The 15,018-nt window shown below is 52.3% G+C and overlaps 2 protein-coding genes across 2 annotated transcripts; one reads left to right on the top strand and one right to left on the bottom strand.

The window, feature by feature from the left end:
• The first annotated feature begins 489 nt into the window (after positions 1-489).
• On the top strand, positions 490-3,820 carry NCCRP1 (NCCRP1, F-box associated domain containing). Its single transcript, XM_021701029.2, has 6 exons — positions 490-852; positions 1,454-1,516; positions 1,602-1,653; positions 2,244-2,339; positions 2,911-3,049; positions 3,174-3,820. The coding sequence occupies exons 1-6, from the start codon at positions 555-557 to the stop codon at positions 3,312-3,314; spliced, it is 789 nt and encodes a 262-aa protein (XP_021556704.1). The 5' UTR covers positions 490-554; the 3' UTR covers positions 3,315-3,820.
• Positions 3,821-4,948: 1,128 nt separating this feature from the next.
• SYCN (syncollin) lies at positions 4,949-5,428 on the bottom strand. The gene has a single exon (XM_021700962.1). It carries the CDS (start codon positions 5,426-5,428, stop codon positions 4,949-4,951), a length of 480 nt encoding a protein of 159 aa, XP_021556637.1.
• Positions 5,429-15,018: the final 9,590 nt, after the last annotated feature.

The following is a 15,018-nucleotide window of genomic DNA, read 5'->3' as shown; positions in this document are numbered from 1 at the left end:
CTCTGTGCCTCTGAGTGTCTCTCTGCCCTCCACTTTGGTTTCCAGAACAGGAAATGTCAGGGTCCCAAGGGGGTGTCCCACGTGAGGAAGCAGGAGGCAGGACCTCCCCCCTCCTCCTAGATGAGAGTGGGGGTGGGGGAAAGAGGGGGTCTTCCTTAATGAACCTCTTAATCCTGCCATGCCGGATCTTAATGAGGGGGAGGGACCTCATTAGAGGGCAGGGAGCCCTGACATTAGCTCCTCGTCATAGACCCCTCTCCCAGGGCCAATGCCTGGGCCCTCAGCTGGCCCTGGGGAAAACGGGGCAGGAGGCTTGGGAAACCGAAGGGGGGCTGGGGGCCCGGACTCCTGGGTTCTGGAGGAGGGGACAACCTGCACTCCTGGGTCTGACGGAGCAGGGAGCTGGGGACCCGGACTGCTAAGTCTGAGGGTGGAGGGCCCGGGGGCCCGGAGCCTTCCCCTAACACACCCCCCTCTCCAACGCCCCGCCCCTCCCGCCTCCAGTTAACCCCAAGCCTGCGGAGGAGCCAGGGACAGTCGCCTGGAGCCCACGGATGGAGGAGGAGGGCGACCGACACGCGCTCGGCGGCGGGATGGAGGCCGACGAGCCCGCCAGCCCCCGGGAGCCGCCGTCGCCCCCCCCGCCGCCGTCGCCGCCGTCCCCCGCGGCCCCCGACACCCCCGGGCCCCCCCAGCCCGAGCAGCCGTCGGAGGCCTACGCGCGGCAGCTGCTGCTGGAGGAGTGGAGGCCCCCCGGTGGGACCCTCGAGCTGCCCCCGAGCCTCACCTGGAGGCTGCTCTTCCTGCGGCGGCCGCTCTACCGCAACCTGCTCCGCTCGCCCAACCCCGAAGGTGCGGGAAGGTGCGGGAAGGTGCGGGAAGGTGCGGGACGCGGCGCGGCACCCCGACAGACCGCCGCCCGGTCTCCGCCTTTCGCCGCGCGCGGTTCACTCGGACCGTCTGTCTCCTCATCTTTCTGTCTGCTCCCTCTACATCCTTCCCTGTCTCTTCTGTCATTGTGCCCCTCTCCGGCTCCTTGCGGCTCTCTCTTCCCACCCCGCATTGCCCCCTCTCTCTTTCTGTGTCATATGTCCCTGTCTGTCTCTCCCGGTGTCTCTCTGCCTTACCCTGTATGTCTACCTCTCTCTCCCTGCCTCCCTCCCTGTCTGCATTTCTGTCTCTTTCTCTAGGTGCCGCTTGCTTTGTCCCTCTGTCTCTGTCTCACCAGGACGCCCTCCTCCTCCTTCCCTCGTTCTTCACTGCACCATCCCTTCCGCCCCGGTACATTCTCAGGACTCTCCCAGGGCCCTGACTCACACATCCCTGCCAGGCAGGTCTGGCCTGGTGCAGATTCCTACCCTTCAGCAGAGCCCTGGGGGGAGGGAGGCAGGCGGAGGCTGAAGGGCTGGAGGCGGTTTCAGCCACTGAGGCTCCATTCACCCTTGCATTTCAGGCATCAACATTTATGAGCCAGCACCCCCTACTGGTCCCACCCAGCAGCCCCTGGAGACCCTGGGTAAGTGCTTGCTGGCTGGGCCCAAGGGGACGGAGTGGTCCTGGGGAATGGGCATGTTCTAACCCTCTGCTCCTCCACCTGCCAGGCAACTTCCGCGGGTGGTACATTAGGACTGAGAAGCTCCAGAATGACCGCAGGTGGGTGGTCAGGACCCCTGGGGCCCTGCTCCAGCTTCTCACTGCAGAGCCTAGAGACACTGACTGGGTGCCCCTCTGGGCCTCAGTTTCCTGCTCCGTACCCAGGGTTTGTCATAAAAGAGAACGCTTGTAAAACACAGCACAGGCTCTGGCTGGGTCCAGCTTGCATATAGTAGGTGCTCAATAAATAGCAGCTATCACGGTTACTGTTCTCCACTTCTTTCCCTGGGAGGGGGAGTCACCCAGGCCACCATCTATCCTCCATTAAACCGAGCCCTGCTTCTGCACGTTGGGTGAGACGGTGTAATTCAAGGGCTGGGCTGGGAGCCCAGCTCTGCCACTTCTTCGCTGCTTGACCTTAGGCAAGTGACTTCCCTTCTTGAGCCTCTGTTGCTCATCTGCATCATGGCGTTCAGACAGTCTGGCCCTCAGAGGGGAATGGAGGGAGCTGAGGCTATAAGGTGGAGAGTAAATGCTCAGCACCCATACATGGTGCTTGATGTCTCTACGAGGGCACCATGATCGAGGTTTCCTGCTCCCAAGAATCCCAGCCGGTCCCAGACCTCACCTCCCTGTGCCCTCTCCCACAGCTGGACGGTGAAGCAGCAGTGTGTGGATCTTCTGGCCGAGGGCCTGTGGGAGGAGCTCCTTGATGATGAGCAGCCGGACATCACGATCATGGACTGGTACGCACCTCTGCCCGGTCAGCCTGCCCCGCCGGGTCACGCACAGGGCTCCCCAAAGCGTGAGCCTCACCTGTCCTCCCTCCCCTGGTGTGAGCTGGTCACCAAGACCCTCCTGCCACGGCAGGATCCAGCCCTGCCTACCGTTCTAGCCCCTTCCCTCTGAGACTTCCAGCTTCTGAGATGTGCCGGGCTGGACACTCGTCCCTTTGTTCTTGGATGCTTGTCACCTTCTGTTCTCGAAACAAATTCCTCCTTATCCTCTGGGATTCTGCTACACGTGGCTCCACCAGGAAGCCTTGCCTGACCACCCCCACGCTGGGTCAGATGCAGCATGCTCCAGTGCCCTGGACTTCCCCCATCGCAGCCCTTAGTATTCCAGATGGTCACTGTCTGGTGACAGGTCGGCCTCAGACTATGTGACTCCCATGAGGGCTCCGCGGGGGGCCATAGTGGTCACTTGGTCAGTGCCGGGTGCACAGAGCGGGAGCCAGCGAGTGTGCCTTGTATGGCACTTAGGGCCAGGGGCCATGGGCACTTCGGTGGCAGCTGATGGCCTGGACCCCACCCCCAGGTACGAGGACAGCCGGCTGGACGCGTGTGTCTACGAGCTGCACGTCTGGCTGCTGGCGGCTGACCGACACACGGTCATCGCGCAACACCACGTGGCCCCCCACACCTCTGGGCGGGGCCCCCCCGGCTGCTGGCTCCAGGTGAGGCTCTGGCCACGAAGCCGCCACGTGTTCATGTCCCAAGACCTCAGAGAGGGCGGAGGTAGGAGACGAGGGTTCCCGGGTCCCTGATGGCACTTCTCCCTCACCCCGGCTGCCGCCGCAGGTGTCCCATGTCTTCCGCCAGTATGGCCCCGGCGTGCGCTTCGTCCACTTCCTGCACAAGACCAAGAACCGGAGGGAGCCCGGCGGGCTGCGGCGGACAAGGGTGACCAATTCCTCCGTGTCTGTGCAGTTCAGGGAGTGACTGGCTCTTCAACTTCTCCCCGAGCTAGTGCTCGACAGACGCTCCTCGCATTTCCCCTCCCGCTCCAACCCCAAATTCTCACCCCCCCTAGAGCTGTCCCCATACCTCTCCTCCCTACAATACCCTCATTTCTCCCCCCTCATTCCTCCAGAGTCCCCAAAGCCATCAGGATACCCATCAAGGGCCATCATCACTGAGGATGGTGGCGGGACAGATGGCAAATTTGAGCTAAAAGTTTCTTCATTGGGGAAAGAAAGATTGAAAGTCTTTAACAACCCATAAGTTCCGGGCCAGATCAAGCAAGAGACCCTGGTCTTAGCCTGGGGCAGGGTCCTTGAAGGCCTCTTGCTGTTCCAGGCCTGACTCCTCAGGGAGGCTGGAGGTCCCTGGCAGGCCAGAACAGCTGGCATTGGGGGGCATTCGTGGGGAAGGGCTATCTACCAAAAAGTGCGGGAAGCATTTTAATGTTTAAACAATCAGCCAGTGGTATTACTGCATGTCACAAACGTGTCCTGTGGATGTGTGTCTTTTTGTGCCCACCTAAATCCATGGCCAAATCTCTGAGTACGGCCCCACCTCCAGCATTGTCCCAGGTATGGGCTGATGCAGGCCGGACCAACCTGCTCTCTCCCCCACCCCACCCTGTCCTATGTGGACTTAGGTCCCAAGCACGAGTAGATGGCAGATGGATAACTTCAAAAGGGCTATATTGCAGGGAAGGCGTGGGGCGGGGTGGGGGGGTGGGTTGGGGCAGGCAGAAGGTTCTCTCCTCCTGGGAGTTGGGGCCTTCAGCAGACCCCAGTGATAAGGCCAGGTGAGGGGCTCTGCACCCTGTGGGGGTTGAAGATGAAGTATCTTTATGGCATCAGTAACACCTGCAACAGAATAAAAATTATCACCAGGGGGTTGCCAGGGGCTCAGAGATCCAGGGTGTGGGGGAGGGGGGTTCTAAAAGGCTGAGATGGGGTGGAGGGCTGGGGCTGGGCTGCAAGTTCAGGAACTAGGCATCCTGGGGGCTCTTGGAACTCTTGTGGAGGGAGAGGGACAGGTGAGGTGGTTTTGGAGAGTGCTAGGACTAGATTTAGGGTCCCACGGTCTGTGAGCTCCCACAGGTGAGTGCACAGTGGGCTGGAGGGGCAAAGTTGGATCTGGGGGGCTCCAGAACCTTAACAGGGACTTTGGGACTGGTTTCCAGGGCTGCCTCTGATCTAGAGGGTCTACGTGGGTGGGGAGCATGAGGGTAGATAGGGTGTTCCTAGAACTGGGTCTGGAGTCTTGTGGTGGGTCAGTTTAGAGTCTGGGAGTCCCAGAGCTGGCTCTGGTGGCTCCGGGAACTGGGACGACTGGCTTTGGTTCTGGGGGCTCCAGGGTGAGAGGACTGATGGCTCCCCATCCCCAAGCTAGGCCTAGGACTGCAGCTCTGGGTAGATCGGCAGGTGGAGGATTCAGGAAGGTGGGAGGCAGGTGCTCCCAGAATGGAGGCTAGGGGGTTAGGGGGTGGGGTCAGCTTCTGAGTCTGGGAATCCCAGAGTTGGGTTCCAGAGATCCGAGGGCCATGGGCTTGGGGGAGGGGGTGCGGGGAGGAGGAGGGCCCGGGACCTCCAGGACTGATTCTAGGGACTCCCAGTGCGGGGTCAGGGGCCGAGGGGCCTGGGGGCCCGGGTTCGCGCCGCGGACGCGGAGGCGGGGCTGCGGGCGGAGGCGGGGCCGGGCGGGCACCTGCAGTAGAGCGACGCGATGGTGTTGGACCAGTCGCTGAAGATGCCCTTGCGGAACTCTTCGAGGCGCGGGTAGACGCCGGTCGAGAACTTGCGCGTCTTGCCGGCCTTGCCGCGTTGGGACCACACGGTGATCTCGCAGCGCGGGGCCACCACGAGCGAGGAGACGATGTTCGTCCAGTCGGAGGGCAGGAAGGGCAGGTCGGTGCCCGGCTCCAGCGACAGCTCGGCGCCCCCGCAGCAGTTGTCGTAGTAGGGGTCGCTCTTGTCGTAGAGCTTGGCGCACGTGCGCGTCCCGTCGGGCTTCTTGAGGTCCGCGGGCGCCGGGCAGGCCGCTCGGACGCCGGGGACGGCCGCCAGGACCAGGGCCAGCAGCAGGGGGCACAGCGGGGACATGGCGACACTGCGGGGCCGCGTCCCGGCGCGCTTTTATGCACCTGACCCGTGGGAAGGGAGAAGCTGCGAGATAAGGACGCCCTCCCCACCCTACCCCCACCTCACCCCCGCCCCCCCCCACCCCTCCCGGGGCTGGAAACCTTTCTAACCTAGGTCAGACACCCACAGCCAATGAACACAAGACCGACATACTTGTGTACAACTTAGCAGCTTAAGATTTCACGTGGCAAACAACATTATAAAAAAAAAGTCAACAGGACTTGAGAACGAGTCTCTTGCAGTACAGAAGGCAGATAGGGTTAATAGTATACTTACCAAGAGCTCTTAAAAACTGACAGGGATTGGAACAACCCCCTTTCCAAATAAGGAGAGGCCAACGGAGGAGGAGGGGGAGGGGGCTGGGTCTCCAGGCTTGGCAAGTCCCCTCGTCCGTCTGGGACGCAGAACCTTGGGAAAGGAGAAGCTGGAGATAAGGAGGGAGAGGCCCCGGAGGGGAAGGCAGAGGAGGGGAGGAGATGAGAGAGATCCTGCTCCCCTCAGGAGCAGGAGAGAGCTTCCCAACCAAGGTTGGAAACCCAGAATCTGTGAAATAGACATATTTGCACAACACTCAAAAACCATTGTAAGGGGCGCCTGGGTGGCTCAGTTGGTTAAGCAACTGCCTTCCGCTCAGGTCATGATCCTGGAATCCCAGGATCGAGTCCCACATCGGGCTCTGCTCAGCAGGGAGTCTGCTTCTCCCTCTCGCGCTCCGCCCTCTTGTGCTCTTTCTCTCTCTCACTCTCTCTCTCAAATAAATAAATAAAATCTTAAAAAAAAAAAAAAAAAAAAACCATTGAAAGGCAATGTCCAAAAGGCTTGGGGAAAAACTTGCAATACTTGAGACAGGATATAATTAATAGCTATAATATATAAAGAGTGCTTACAAATCGTGGAGAAGAGATCAAACAATCCCCCACCCTGCCACCCCCAAGAAAGACAAGCCTTGGAGGGGGAGAGGGAAGGAAGAGGAGGCTGCCATCCCCCTACTCCCACTTCTCAGGAGCCAGGAGATTTTCTTAACGAAGATTGAAAATCTTGAATTTATAACATAAACAGAGGACCTATCGAGCTGTAGAAAATGTAAACCTTTTGTACAGCAACAAACACAGACTAAACAAAAACCTAACCTGGGGAAAAATAGACAATTCTTTTTTTTAAAGATTTTATTTATTTATTTGACAGAGAGAGAGACAGCGAGAGAGGGAACACAAGCAGGGGGAGTGGGAGAGGGAGAAGCAGGCCTCCTGTGGAGCAGGGAGCCCGATGTGGGGCTTGATCCCAGGACCCTGGGATCATGACCTGAGCCGAAGGCAGACGCTTAACGACTGAGCACCCAGGCGCCCCAAAAATAGACAATTCTTGTAACATACAATAAGCAGTTACCAATCAGCAAGCAAAAATGACACAAGCCAAAGGAAAAATTGAGGAGCAGCCCAGGACGGATAAAGAGGCTGGGACCTCAGAGTAGGACAGGAAGCTGGGCATCTTGGGAGCCCGGCCAAGGCCCTTAGGAGACTCTTTGGAGTTCCTAGCCTCCTTCCAGATGAGCACCGAGTCAGGCATGGATGAACCAATCAGACAAACAGTGGTTCAAGTCTGTGGCTCTGTGGGTAAGGCCAAATCTAGGCCTCCCAGTTTCCTCATCTGTAAAATGGGTGATATTTTCTTCCTATACTATAGGATTGTTATGAAGATTACAAGGGATAATGGAAAGTACACGGGGAATGGGGCAAAGGAACAGCCTCTGGAGCCAGGCTGTCTGGGGCCAAATCCCAACTCCTCCTTGAGCTGTCTGCACCTGATTCCACCTCTGGGCTTTAGGGAGACAATGATGGTATCCATCTCAGGATGCTGGTATAAGAGGTGAGTTAATCCACATGTCAGCACAATAGTGGGGCCCTTGCCAAGTGCCATGTGAGCATTTGCCAACATTGTTGTTATGCCGGCCCTTAGCGTGGTGCTCAGTAAAGACAAAGCAGCACAACACAGCATCAGCAACAATCTGCTGTTAACCCCTCCTCCTCCCCCGGATGCTGCCTCCTGCCTTGGCCAGAGTAATGCACTAGTGAAGAGCCAAAGGCTGGAAACATTTGGAAGTAGGTTCACATTTTGACTCTGTCACCTTGCTGAGTGACCTCAGGCAAATGAATTCACCTCTCCGAGAGCTTCGGTCTCCTCCTACCTTCAGTGGGATAACAGAAAATGATAACAAAATCACACCCTGGCTGCAGAACTGCAAATAAAGGAAAGACCATTTCTTTCCTGGCAGCAGCAGTATATACTAACTTCAGGCACCAAAAAAAAAAAGAAAAGAAAAGAAAAGAAAAAGAAAATGATAACAGAAAATTATTATATAAATAAATCTAGAACTGGGAGGCCTGGGTGGCTCTGTTGGGTAGGCATCTGACTTTGGCTCAGGTCACAATCCCAGGGTCCTGGGATCGAGCCCCCACGTTGGCCTCCCCACTCAGCAGGGAGTCTGCTTGAAGATTTCTCTCCCTCTCCTCTGCCCCTCCCCCTGCTCATGCTGTCTCTCTCTCTCAAACAAATAAAATCCTTAAAAAAAGAAATCTATAACTGACAGACTAAAATATGATTCATAAACATTAGGAACAATCCACATCATTGCTATTTATAAATATAAATACTTAATATTTAATACTGAATGAAAACAGTATCCATATAAATATATAAAGCACCAAGTACAGTGCCCGGTACATGGAAGATGCTCCATAAACAGGAGCTGCTATGACTATTCTATGATTCTGAGGCCCTGGATCCTGGCCTGGCCCTGTCGCAAACCAGACCTGGATCCTTCTCCCTCCTTCCACGAAATCTAATCTCCAGCCGCTAACTTCCCAGCCGGCCTCCTTGACCTCAGGGGCACAGAGCTCTCACCCTCCTAGCTCTGCCAGCCCTGGACTCAGGGACGGAGACAGGTAAGTGTAGTGTGGGTGGAAAGGGCCATGAGCATCAGACACTGTAGCAACACGGGGCAGCAAGGAGACTCTGATAGGGAGAAGATTCAGCGACAGAACACAGGACCCAGGGGGCCACAGCATGTAGCCAGCATCAGAGAGAACCCACGGAGACCCAGGGCGAGCGCACAGCATCCCCAATCGAGGGACACATACATGGGCAGGTGGGTAGGGACATCCCTGTACCACAGTCAACCACTGATGGTCACTGAGTCTCACTCGTGGGTCCTAGAGAACAGCACACACTGAGTGTAGACACATGCTCAGTACACACAGTCCAAGAGAAACACAGTCCCAAATAATGCGCCCCCCCAACAGAAACACACCCACCATCACCAACGAGCCCCTAGCCCTCAACCACTCCCACCCTACACCCCATCAAATCTCAAAAGCACAAAACCCCATACACACATCTGGCACGCCAGAGGGAGCACCCACAAGGCATCTTCGTCCAGAAGCAATTCCTTTACTGTTCATTAACACAAACTGGGCAAATAGTAGAAAAATAAACATCTCCTTTTTATTTATTTATTTATTTATTTATTTATTTATTTTTAAAGATTTTATTTATTTATTTGAGACAGAATGAGAGAGAGAGAGAGCACATGAGAGGGGGGAGGGTCAGAGGGAGAAGCAGACTCCCTGCCGAGCAGGGAGCCCGATGCGGGACTCGATCCCGGGACTCCAGGATCACGACCTGAGCCGAAGGCAGTCGCTTAACCGACTGAGCCACCCAGGCGCCCTCCTTTTTTTTTTTTCATTTTTTTCTTCAAAAAATGTTAGAATGTCCTGCCCTTGAGGAACCCGTGAGCCTTTGAGAAAGTCAGACGATAAATCAATAATTCAAACACAGTGTGAAAAAGAGTTAAAATAGGGGCATGGCAAAGGACTCTGGGAATATAGTGGGAAGAATAGCAGGGTTTCTTTAATATCCGCTGATATATTTTGATTCATATAATAAGGAAAAAATCTTCTCTTCAGATCGCACAGCCTTAATTCCACATTTCCCACAAGACCATAAAAAAGATTGGTATGCCAATGAAATTGCCACTAGTAGAAAAATAAAATATTCGTCTCAATTAGGGCAGTACCTGAACATAAACAACATTATAGGTGGCACATAGTTTAAATGAAAATGCACTCTGTTGCATAAATACAGGAAAATATTCACATCAGTACTTAGGTTCACACCGGATCATGGGAACTCACTACATTTCTGCATCGATATGGCACTGAATGGGATTATTTCTATATAATCCTTAAGGGCTAATATGACCCTCCAAAGCAGCCATAACTGTGTGGTTTGGAAATAGTGATTCTAGAAGTGTGGTCTCTAGATCAATGGCATTGGCATCCCCTGGGGACTTGTTAGAGATGCAAATTCTGGGCGCCTGGGTGGCTCAGTTGGTTAAGCATCTGCCTTTGGCTCAGGTCATGATCCCAGGGTCCTGGGATCCAGCGCCCCCCCCCCCCGCCCCCGCATTGCCCAGTGGGGAGTCTGCTTCTCCCTCTGCCCCTCCCTCCGCTTGTGTGCTCTCTCTCAAAAATAAATAATTTTTTTAAAAAAAAATGCAAATTCTCTGCCTCACCCAAGTTGTTTGAAGTAGAAACTCTAAGGGTGGGGCTCAACAATTTGAGCTTTAAATACCCTCCTGGGGATTCGATACCTGCTGGAGATTGAGAACCACTGGGTTAAGGCATTGGTCTTCTAAGGTTTCCTATGTCACTGATTGCTTATTGCATCTAGAATTTTCTGTATTGACACCTCAATTTGCTCAGCTCCTATAAAATGGTGTTTCAAGTAATTTTCCTGATTAAAACTAATTCCATTAGCAATGGAAAAAGGGACAGGTCTTGGAAGTCCCAGGTGGAGCCTCCTAAGATAATGCCTGGAACGCAAATGCTTCAAATGAACTTGAATCTTCTCCAACACAGACAAAAGGTCAGTCATCATCTAACTTCAGGACGCGGCTGAAGACCGTTTACTCAGATACACCTGCCCCAGGTGAGGCGCCTTGTTTCCAGGTCTCCCTGGGTCCCATGGCCCCCTAGTGGTCTAGGCCAGAGCTACTCCCCCTTCACTGCGCCGCAAATCCCTTGGGGCGGGGAGGGTCTTGTAAGATACAGATGCCCATTCAGCAGGTCTGGGTTAAGGATCTAGGTACTGCATTTCCTGCGAGCTCCCAGGTGCTGTCAGGCTGCTGGGGGCCACTGAGTAAGTGGCTAAGTGGCTCTCCCAGCTGAGACGGATATAGCAAGGATACAGCTGCAAATCAGGCACCTGCCACCAGGAGGGCGTGGCAGGAATTCAGAGGTGGGCAAGGCCAAGGAGACGCCGGAGAGCGGTTGTGATTGAGAGAAAACTCCACTGACATTTCTGGAGGAAGCCTGTGGAGGAAGCGAAGTCTGAAACTGCTCGGGGCTGGAACAGCTTTGGCCCACGAGTCCCTGCGGGTGCAGGTGCAGGTCCAGGTGCGGATGCGGGTGCGGGCGCGGGAGCCAGGGCGCTGTGAAACCCTCCGCGGAGCCCGAAGCCTGGCGGGGCTTCGCCGGCCTCCAGCCGGGTTAGGGGAGGCTGGGAGCCCTCGCGAGGTGGCGCCAGAGCACGGAGATTCCTCCGGCGGGCTGGGCGTGCTGGAGCCCAGGTTCAAATCCCGCCTTTGCCATTTACGTGCCCCGTGAACTTGGGCACGTTGAACCTTTGTAAGCTTCAGCTTCCTCGTGTGTGAAGTGGGGCTAATACACACTAGTTATAGCTACGTGTCCCTTTTTATTGCTTGTATTAGTCATTGGAACATTTTTTTTTCTTGATCAGTTTTAAGATATAACTGCAACCGTTTTACTAGTCTTTTCAAGTTACTGACGATAATCAATGTTTAGTTGTGTAGATTCCTCTCTATTGCATATGTGGTTTTTTGTTTAATTTGATCTGCGTTAATAAGAATAGCATTAGTTTCTATTGTGCATTTGGATTCTTTTCTTTCTTTCATTCTACTTTGAATTTTTGTGTGTGTGTGCCATTCTCGTCCTAGCATTTGAGATAGATGTTTAGGTTGCTTATATTCAGCCTTTTTTCTTTTCCCACGTTTGTACTCAAGGCTTTCCACTTCCTTTGTAGGAGTGTTTTTGGCTTACATAAGATAATAAGTGTAGCATGCTGAGATTGTGTCAGGCACACGGAAACTGCTCGGTATGTTAACTGTTAGTGTTGGTGTTGGTTTTGATTATTATTATTAATCAGAGGTCTTAAAGACAGAGAAAGATTCAGGGGAAGAAGCCTGAATCAATTATGCATTGGTTTTCTATTGCTGCCATAACAAATTATTTTAAACTTGGTGGTTTATAAACACAGACTTATTATCTGACAGGTCTGGAGGTCAGGAATCCAAAATGGGTTTCACTGGGCTAAAATCAAGGTGTCCGCATGACTGCATTCCTCTGTAGAGGACAATCCATCTCCTTGCATTTTCCAGTTTCTAAAGGCTATTTGCATTCTTTACTTGTGGCCCCTTCCTCCTTCAAAGCCAGCAACATAGCATTCTCAAATCTTTCTCTGATTCGGACTCCCTCTTCTGCCCCCTCTCCCACTTTAGAGGATTTTTGTGATTACATTGGACTCACTCAGTTAACCTAGGATAATTATTTTAAAGTCAGCTGATTAGCAGCTTTTTTTTTTTTAAATGAGAGAGAGAACATGCATGCATAGTGGGAGTGGAGGGCAGAGGGAGAGGCAGAGAATCTTAAGCAGGCTCCATGCCCAGTGTGGAGTTTGATGCCAGAGCTGGATCTCTCGATCCTGAGATCATGACCTGAACAGAAATCAAGAGGCAGATGCCTAACTGACTGAGCCACCCAGGCGCCCTGATTAGCAACTTTTGTTCTATCTGCAGCCTTAACCCCGCTTGCCATGTAATATAACATATTCATGGGGACTGGAGATTAGGACATGGACATCTTTGGGGGGGCAGTTATTCTGTCTAGCACAGATTAGCATTGAGTTTTACTATAAATGAGGAGTATTCTCTCTTGTAGGAAGAGAGGCAACCACCCAAGCTCTCTGGGGCTTCAGTGTCAGGGCCCAACCTCCTTCTATACTGTTGCTCTATCATCAACATGTGGCTTCCTCTTCATGGTCCAAAATGATTGCTTGAGCTCCAACATCCACATCCCAGACAACAGGTAGAGAATGGGAGGGAGGGAGGAAGAAGGAATGCCTCACCCAGAAGTACCACATGATCCTGCTATCTATATCCTGCTGTCAGAACTTAGCTGCAGGTGGGCATATGATGACACAGGAAGCTGTCTTGACTCAGGTTAGCCATTTACGGGATGACAGGTCAAGTTTCCTGTTACTAAAGAAAGAACAGGCATTGAGGTATGGTTACAAAGCTTGGGTAAGAGGCAGGTCGAGGGATTACAGAGAGTCAGATAGGACACAGATCTGCAGGAGAATTAAAAAGGGAGTCCAGCCTATCCACAACCTGGGTATGGTAGAGAGAGGGCAGGATGCAGTAGGCTGATTAATGGCGTCCAACGATGTTCAGGTACTAATCCTGGAAGCTGTGAATGTGACCTTATTTGGCACAAGGGACTTAGCAGATGTGATTGTGTTAAGGGTCTTCAGGTCGGGGAGATTGTCCTGGATTAGCTGAGTGGACCCTAATTGGAAACACATGTCCTTGTAAGAGGGATGCTGAGGGAGACTTGACTCCAGAGAAGAGGTGATGACCGGAGCAGAGATCGGGGTGATGTGCTTTGAAGATGAGGAAGGGGCCACAAGCCCAGGAACACAGGCAGCCACCAAAAGTTGAAAAAGCCAAGGAAATGAATTCTTCCCTGGATCCTCCCTGAGGAATCAGTCCTGGTGACACCTTGATGTTAGCCTTTGAAACCTCATTTTCATCTTCTGGCCTCCAGAACTATAGGAGAGTACATTGTGTTGTTGCAAGTCACTGAATTTGTGGCAATTAGTTATACCAGCCATAGGAAATTAATATAGTGACCTTGCCCTAAACAGCTCATGTACCCTAGGAGAAGTAACTGGAGCAGGAGATCCCCTGAGAAATTGGGTGTTGGCTAAAGTTTTCCAGGAATCAAAGTGATTATGCATCCAGCACTTTCTCTTCTGGGTATTTACCTGAAGAAAACAAAATGCTAATTCCAAAAGATATCTGCACCCTCTTGTTCATTGCAGCACTATTGACAACAGCCAAGACATGGAAGTACCCTAAGTGGCCATCAGTGGATGGATGGATAAGGAAATATGGTATATACACACAATGGAATGTTATTTGGCCATGAAAAAGGGAAATACTGCCATTTGCGACAACATAGGTGGGCCTTGAGAGCATCGTGCTAAGTGAAATAAGTCAGAACAAGACAAATACTGTATGATCTCGCTTACATGTGGAATATAGAAACAACAAACAAACAAACAAAACCAAACTCATAGAAATAGAGAACAGATTGGTGGTTGCCAGAGGCAGGGGTAGAATGTGGGCAAAATGGGTGAAAAGTGTCAAAGGTACTAACTTGTAGTTATAGAATAAATGTCATGTGATTGTAATTACAGTATGATGATTACAGCTAATAATCTGTATTACATATTTGAAAGTTGAAGGGGTGCCTGGGTGACTCAGTCGATTAAGTGTCTGTCTTCAGCTCAGGTCATAATCTCAGGGTCCTAGGATTGAGTACTGAATCGGGCTCCTTGCTCAGTGGGGAGTCTGCTTCTCCCTTTGCCCCTCCCCCAGCTCATTCTCATTCTCTCTCTCTCTCTCAAAAGTAAATAAATAAATAAAAACCTTGAAAGTTGCTAAGACAGTAGATCTTAAAAATTCTCATCGCAAGGGAAAAAATGTCCTTCCCCCGCCCCCTGCTCATTCTCTCTCTCCCAAGTAAATAAATGAAAATTTTTAAAGATTTTATTTATTTGAGAGAGAGAGAGTGTGAGAGAGAGCACTAGTGGGGAGGAGTAGGGGCAGAGGGAGAGGGACAAGCAGACTCCCCGCTGAGCAGGGAGCTCGATGCGGGGCTTAATCCCGGGGCTCCAGGATCATGACCTGAGCTGAAGGCAGACGCTTAACCGACTGAACCACCGAGGTGCCCCCTAAATGAAATCTTTAAAAAAATAAAGAAAAACAACAACCATAACCTATTAGTCCTGAAAAAGTTAACAGGCATCCACTAAAAGCCAAGGGATGAAAGAAACCACCCTGCTCTGGCACAGTGGTGTTCAGAACCATGGAGAGCAGCCGTGGTGCTGCCTTCTCAGCACCGTAGACTAGCTCTTCTTAGAGGGATTTCCACTAGCCAAACTCTTTCTATTGGTCATTATTGAGAATATGGCAAGGGAACTTTTAGAATCAGAGTTTTTATTGCTACTGGCTTATTAGGTGGTCCAGTGTGGATCTGAACTTGAGCTGTTTTCTGTGCCCAAGAACAAAGCTAATTTGTCCTTGTCCTTGAAACCGGAGTTGGAGATATGAATTTAGGATGTATTAGACTGCCTTGTCATTCAAATTATTTTCTTACATTTTAAAGTGAAGAATCCATTTATTGGGGGGAAAT

This window comes from Neomonachus schauinslandi, chromosome 16, assembly GCF_002201575.2.
Source record: "Neomonachus schauinslandi chromosome 16, ASM220157v2, whole genome shotgun sequence".
In the NCBI taxonomy this organism is placed as follows: domain Eukaryota; kingdom Metazoa; phylum Chordata; class Mammalia; order Carnivora; family Phocidae; genus Neomonachus; species Neomonachus schauinslandi.
The sequence above is the reverse complement of the archived record's forward strand: the minus strand, read 5'-3'. Positions and strand labels throughout refer to the sequence as shown.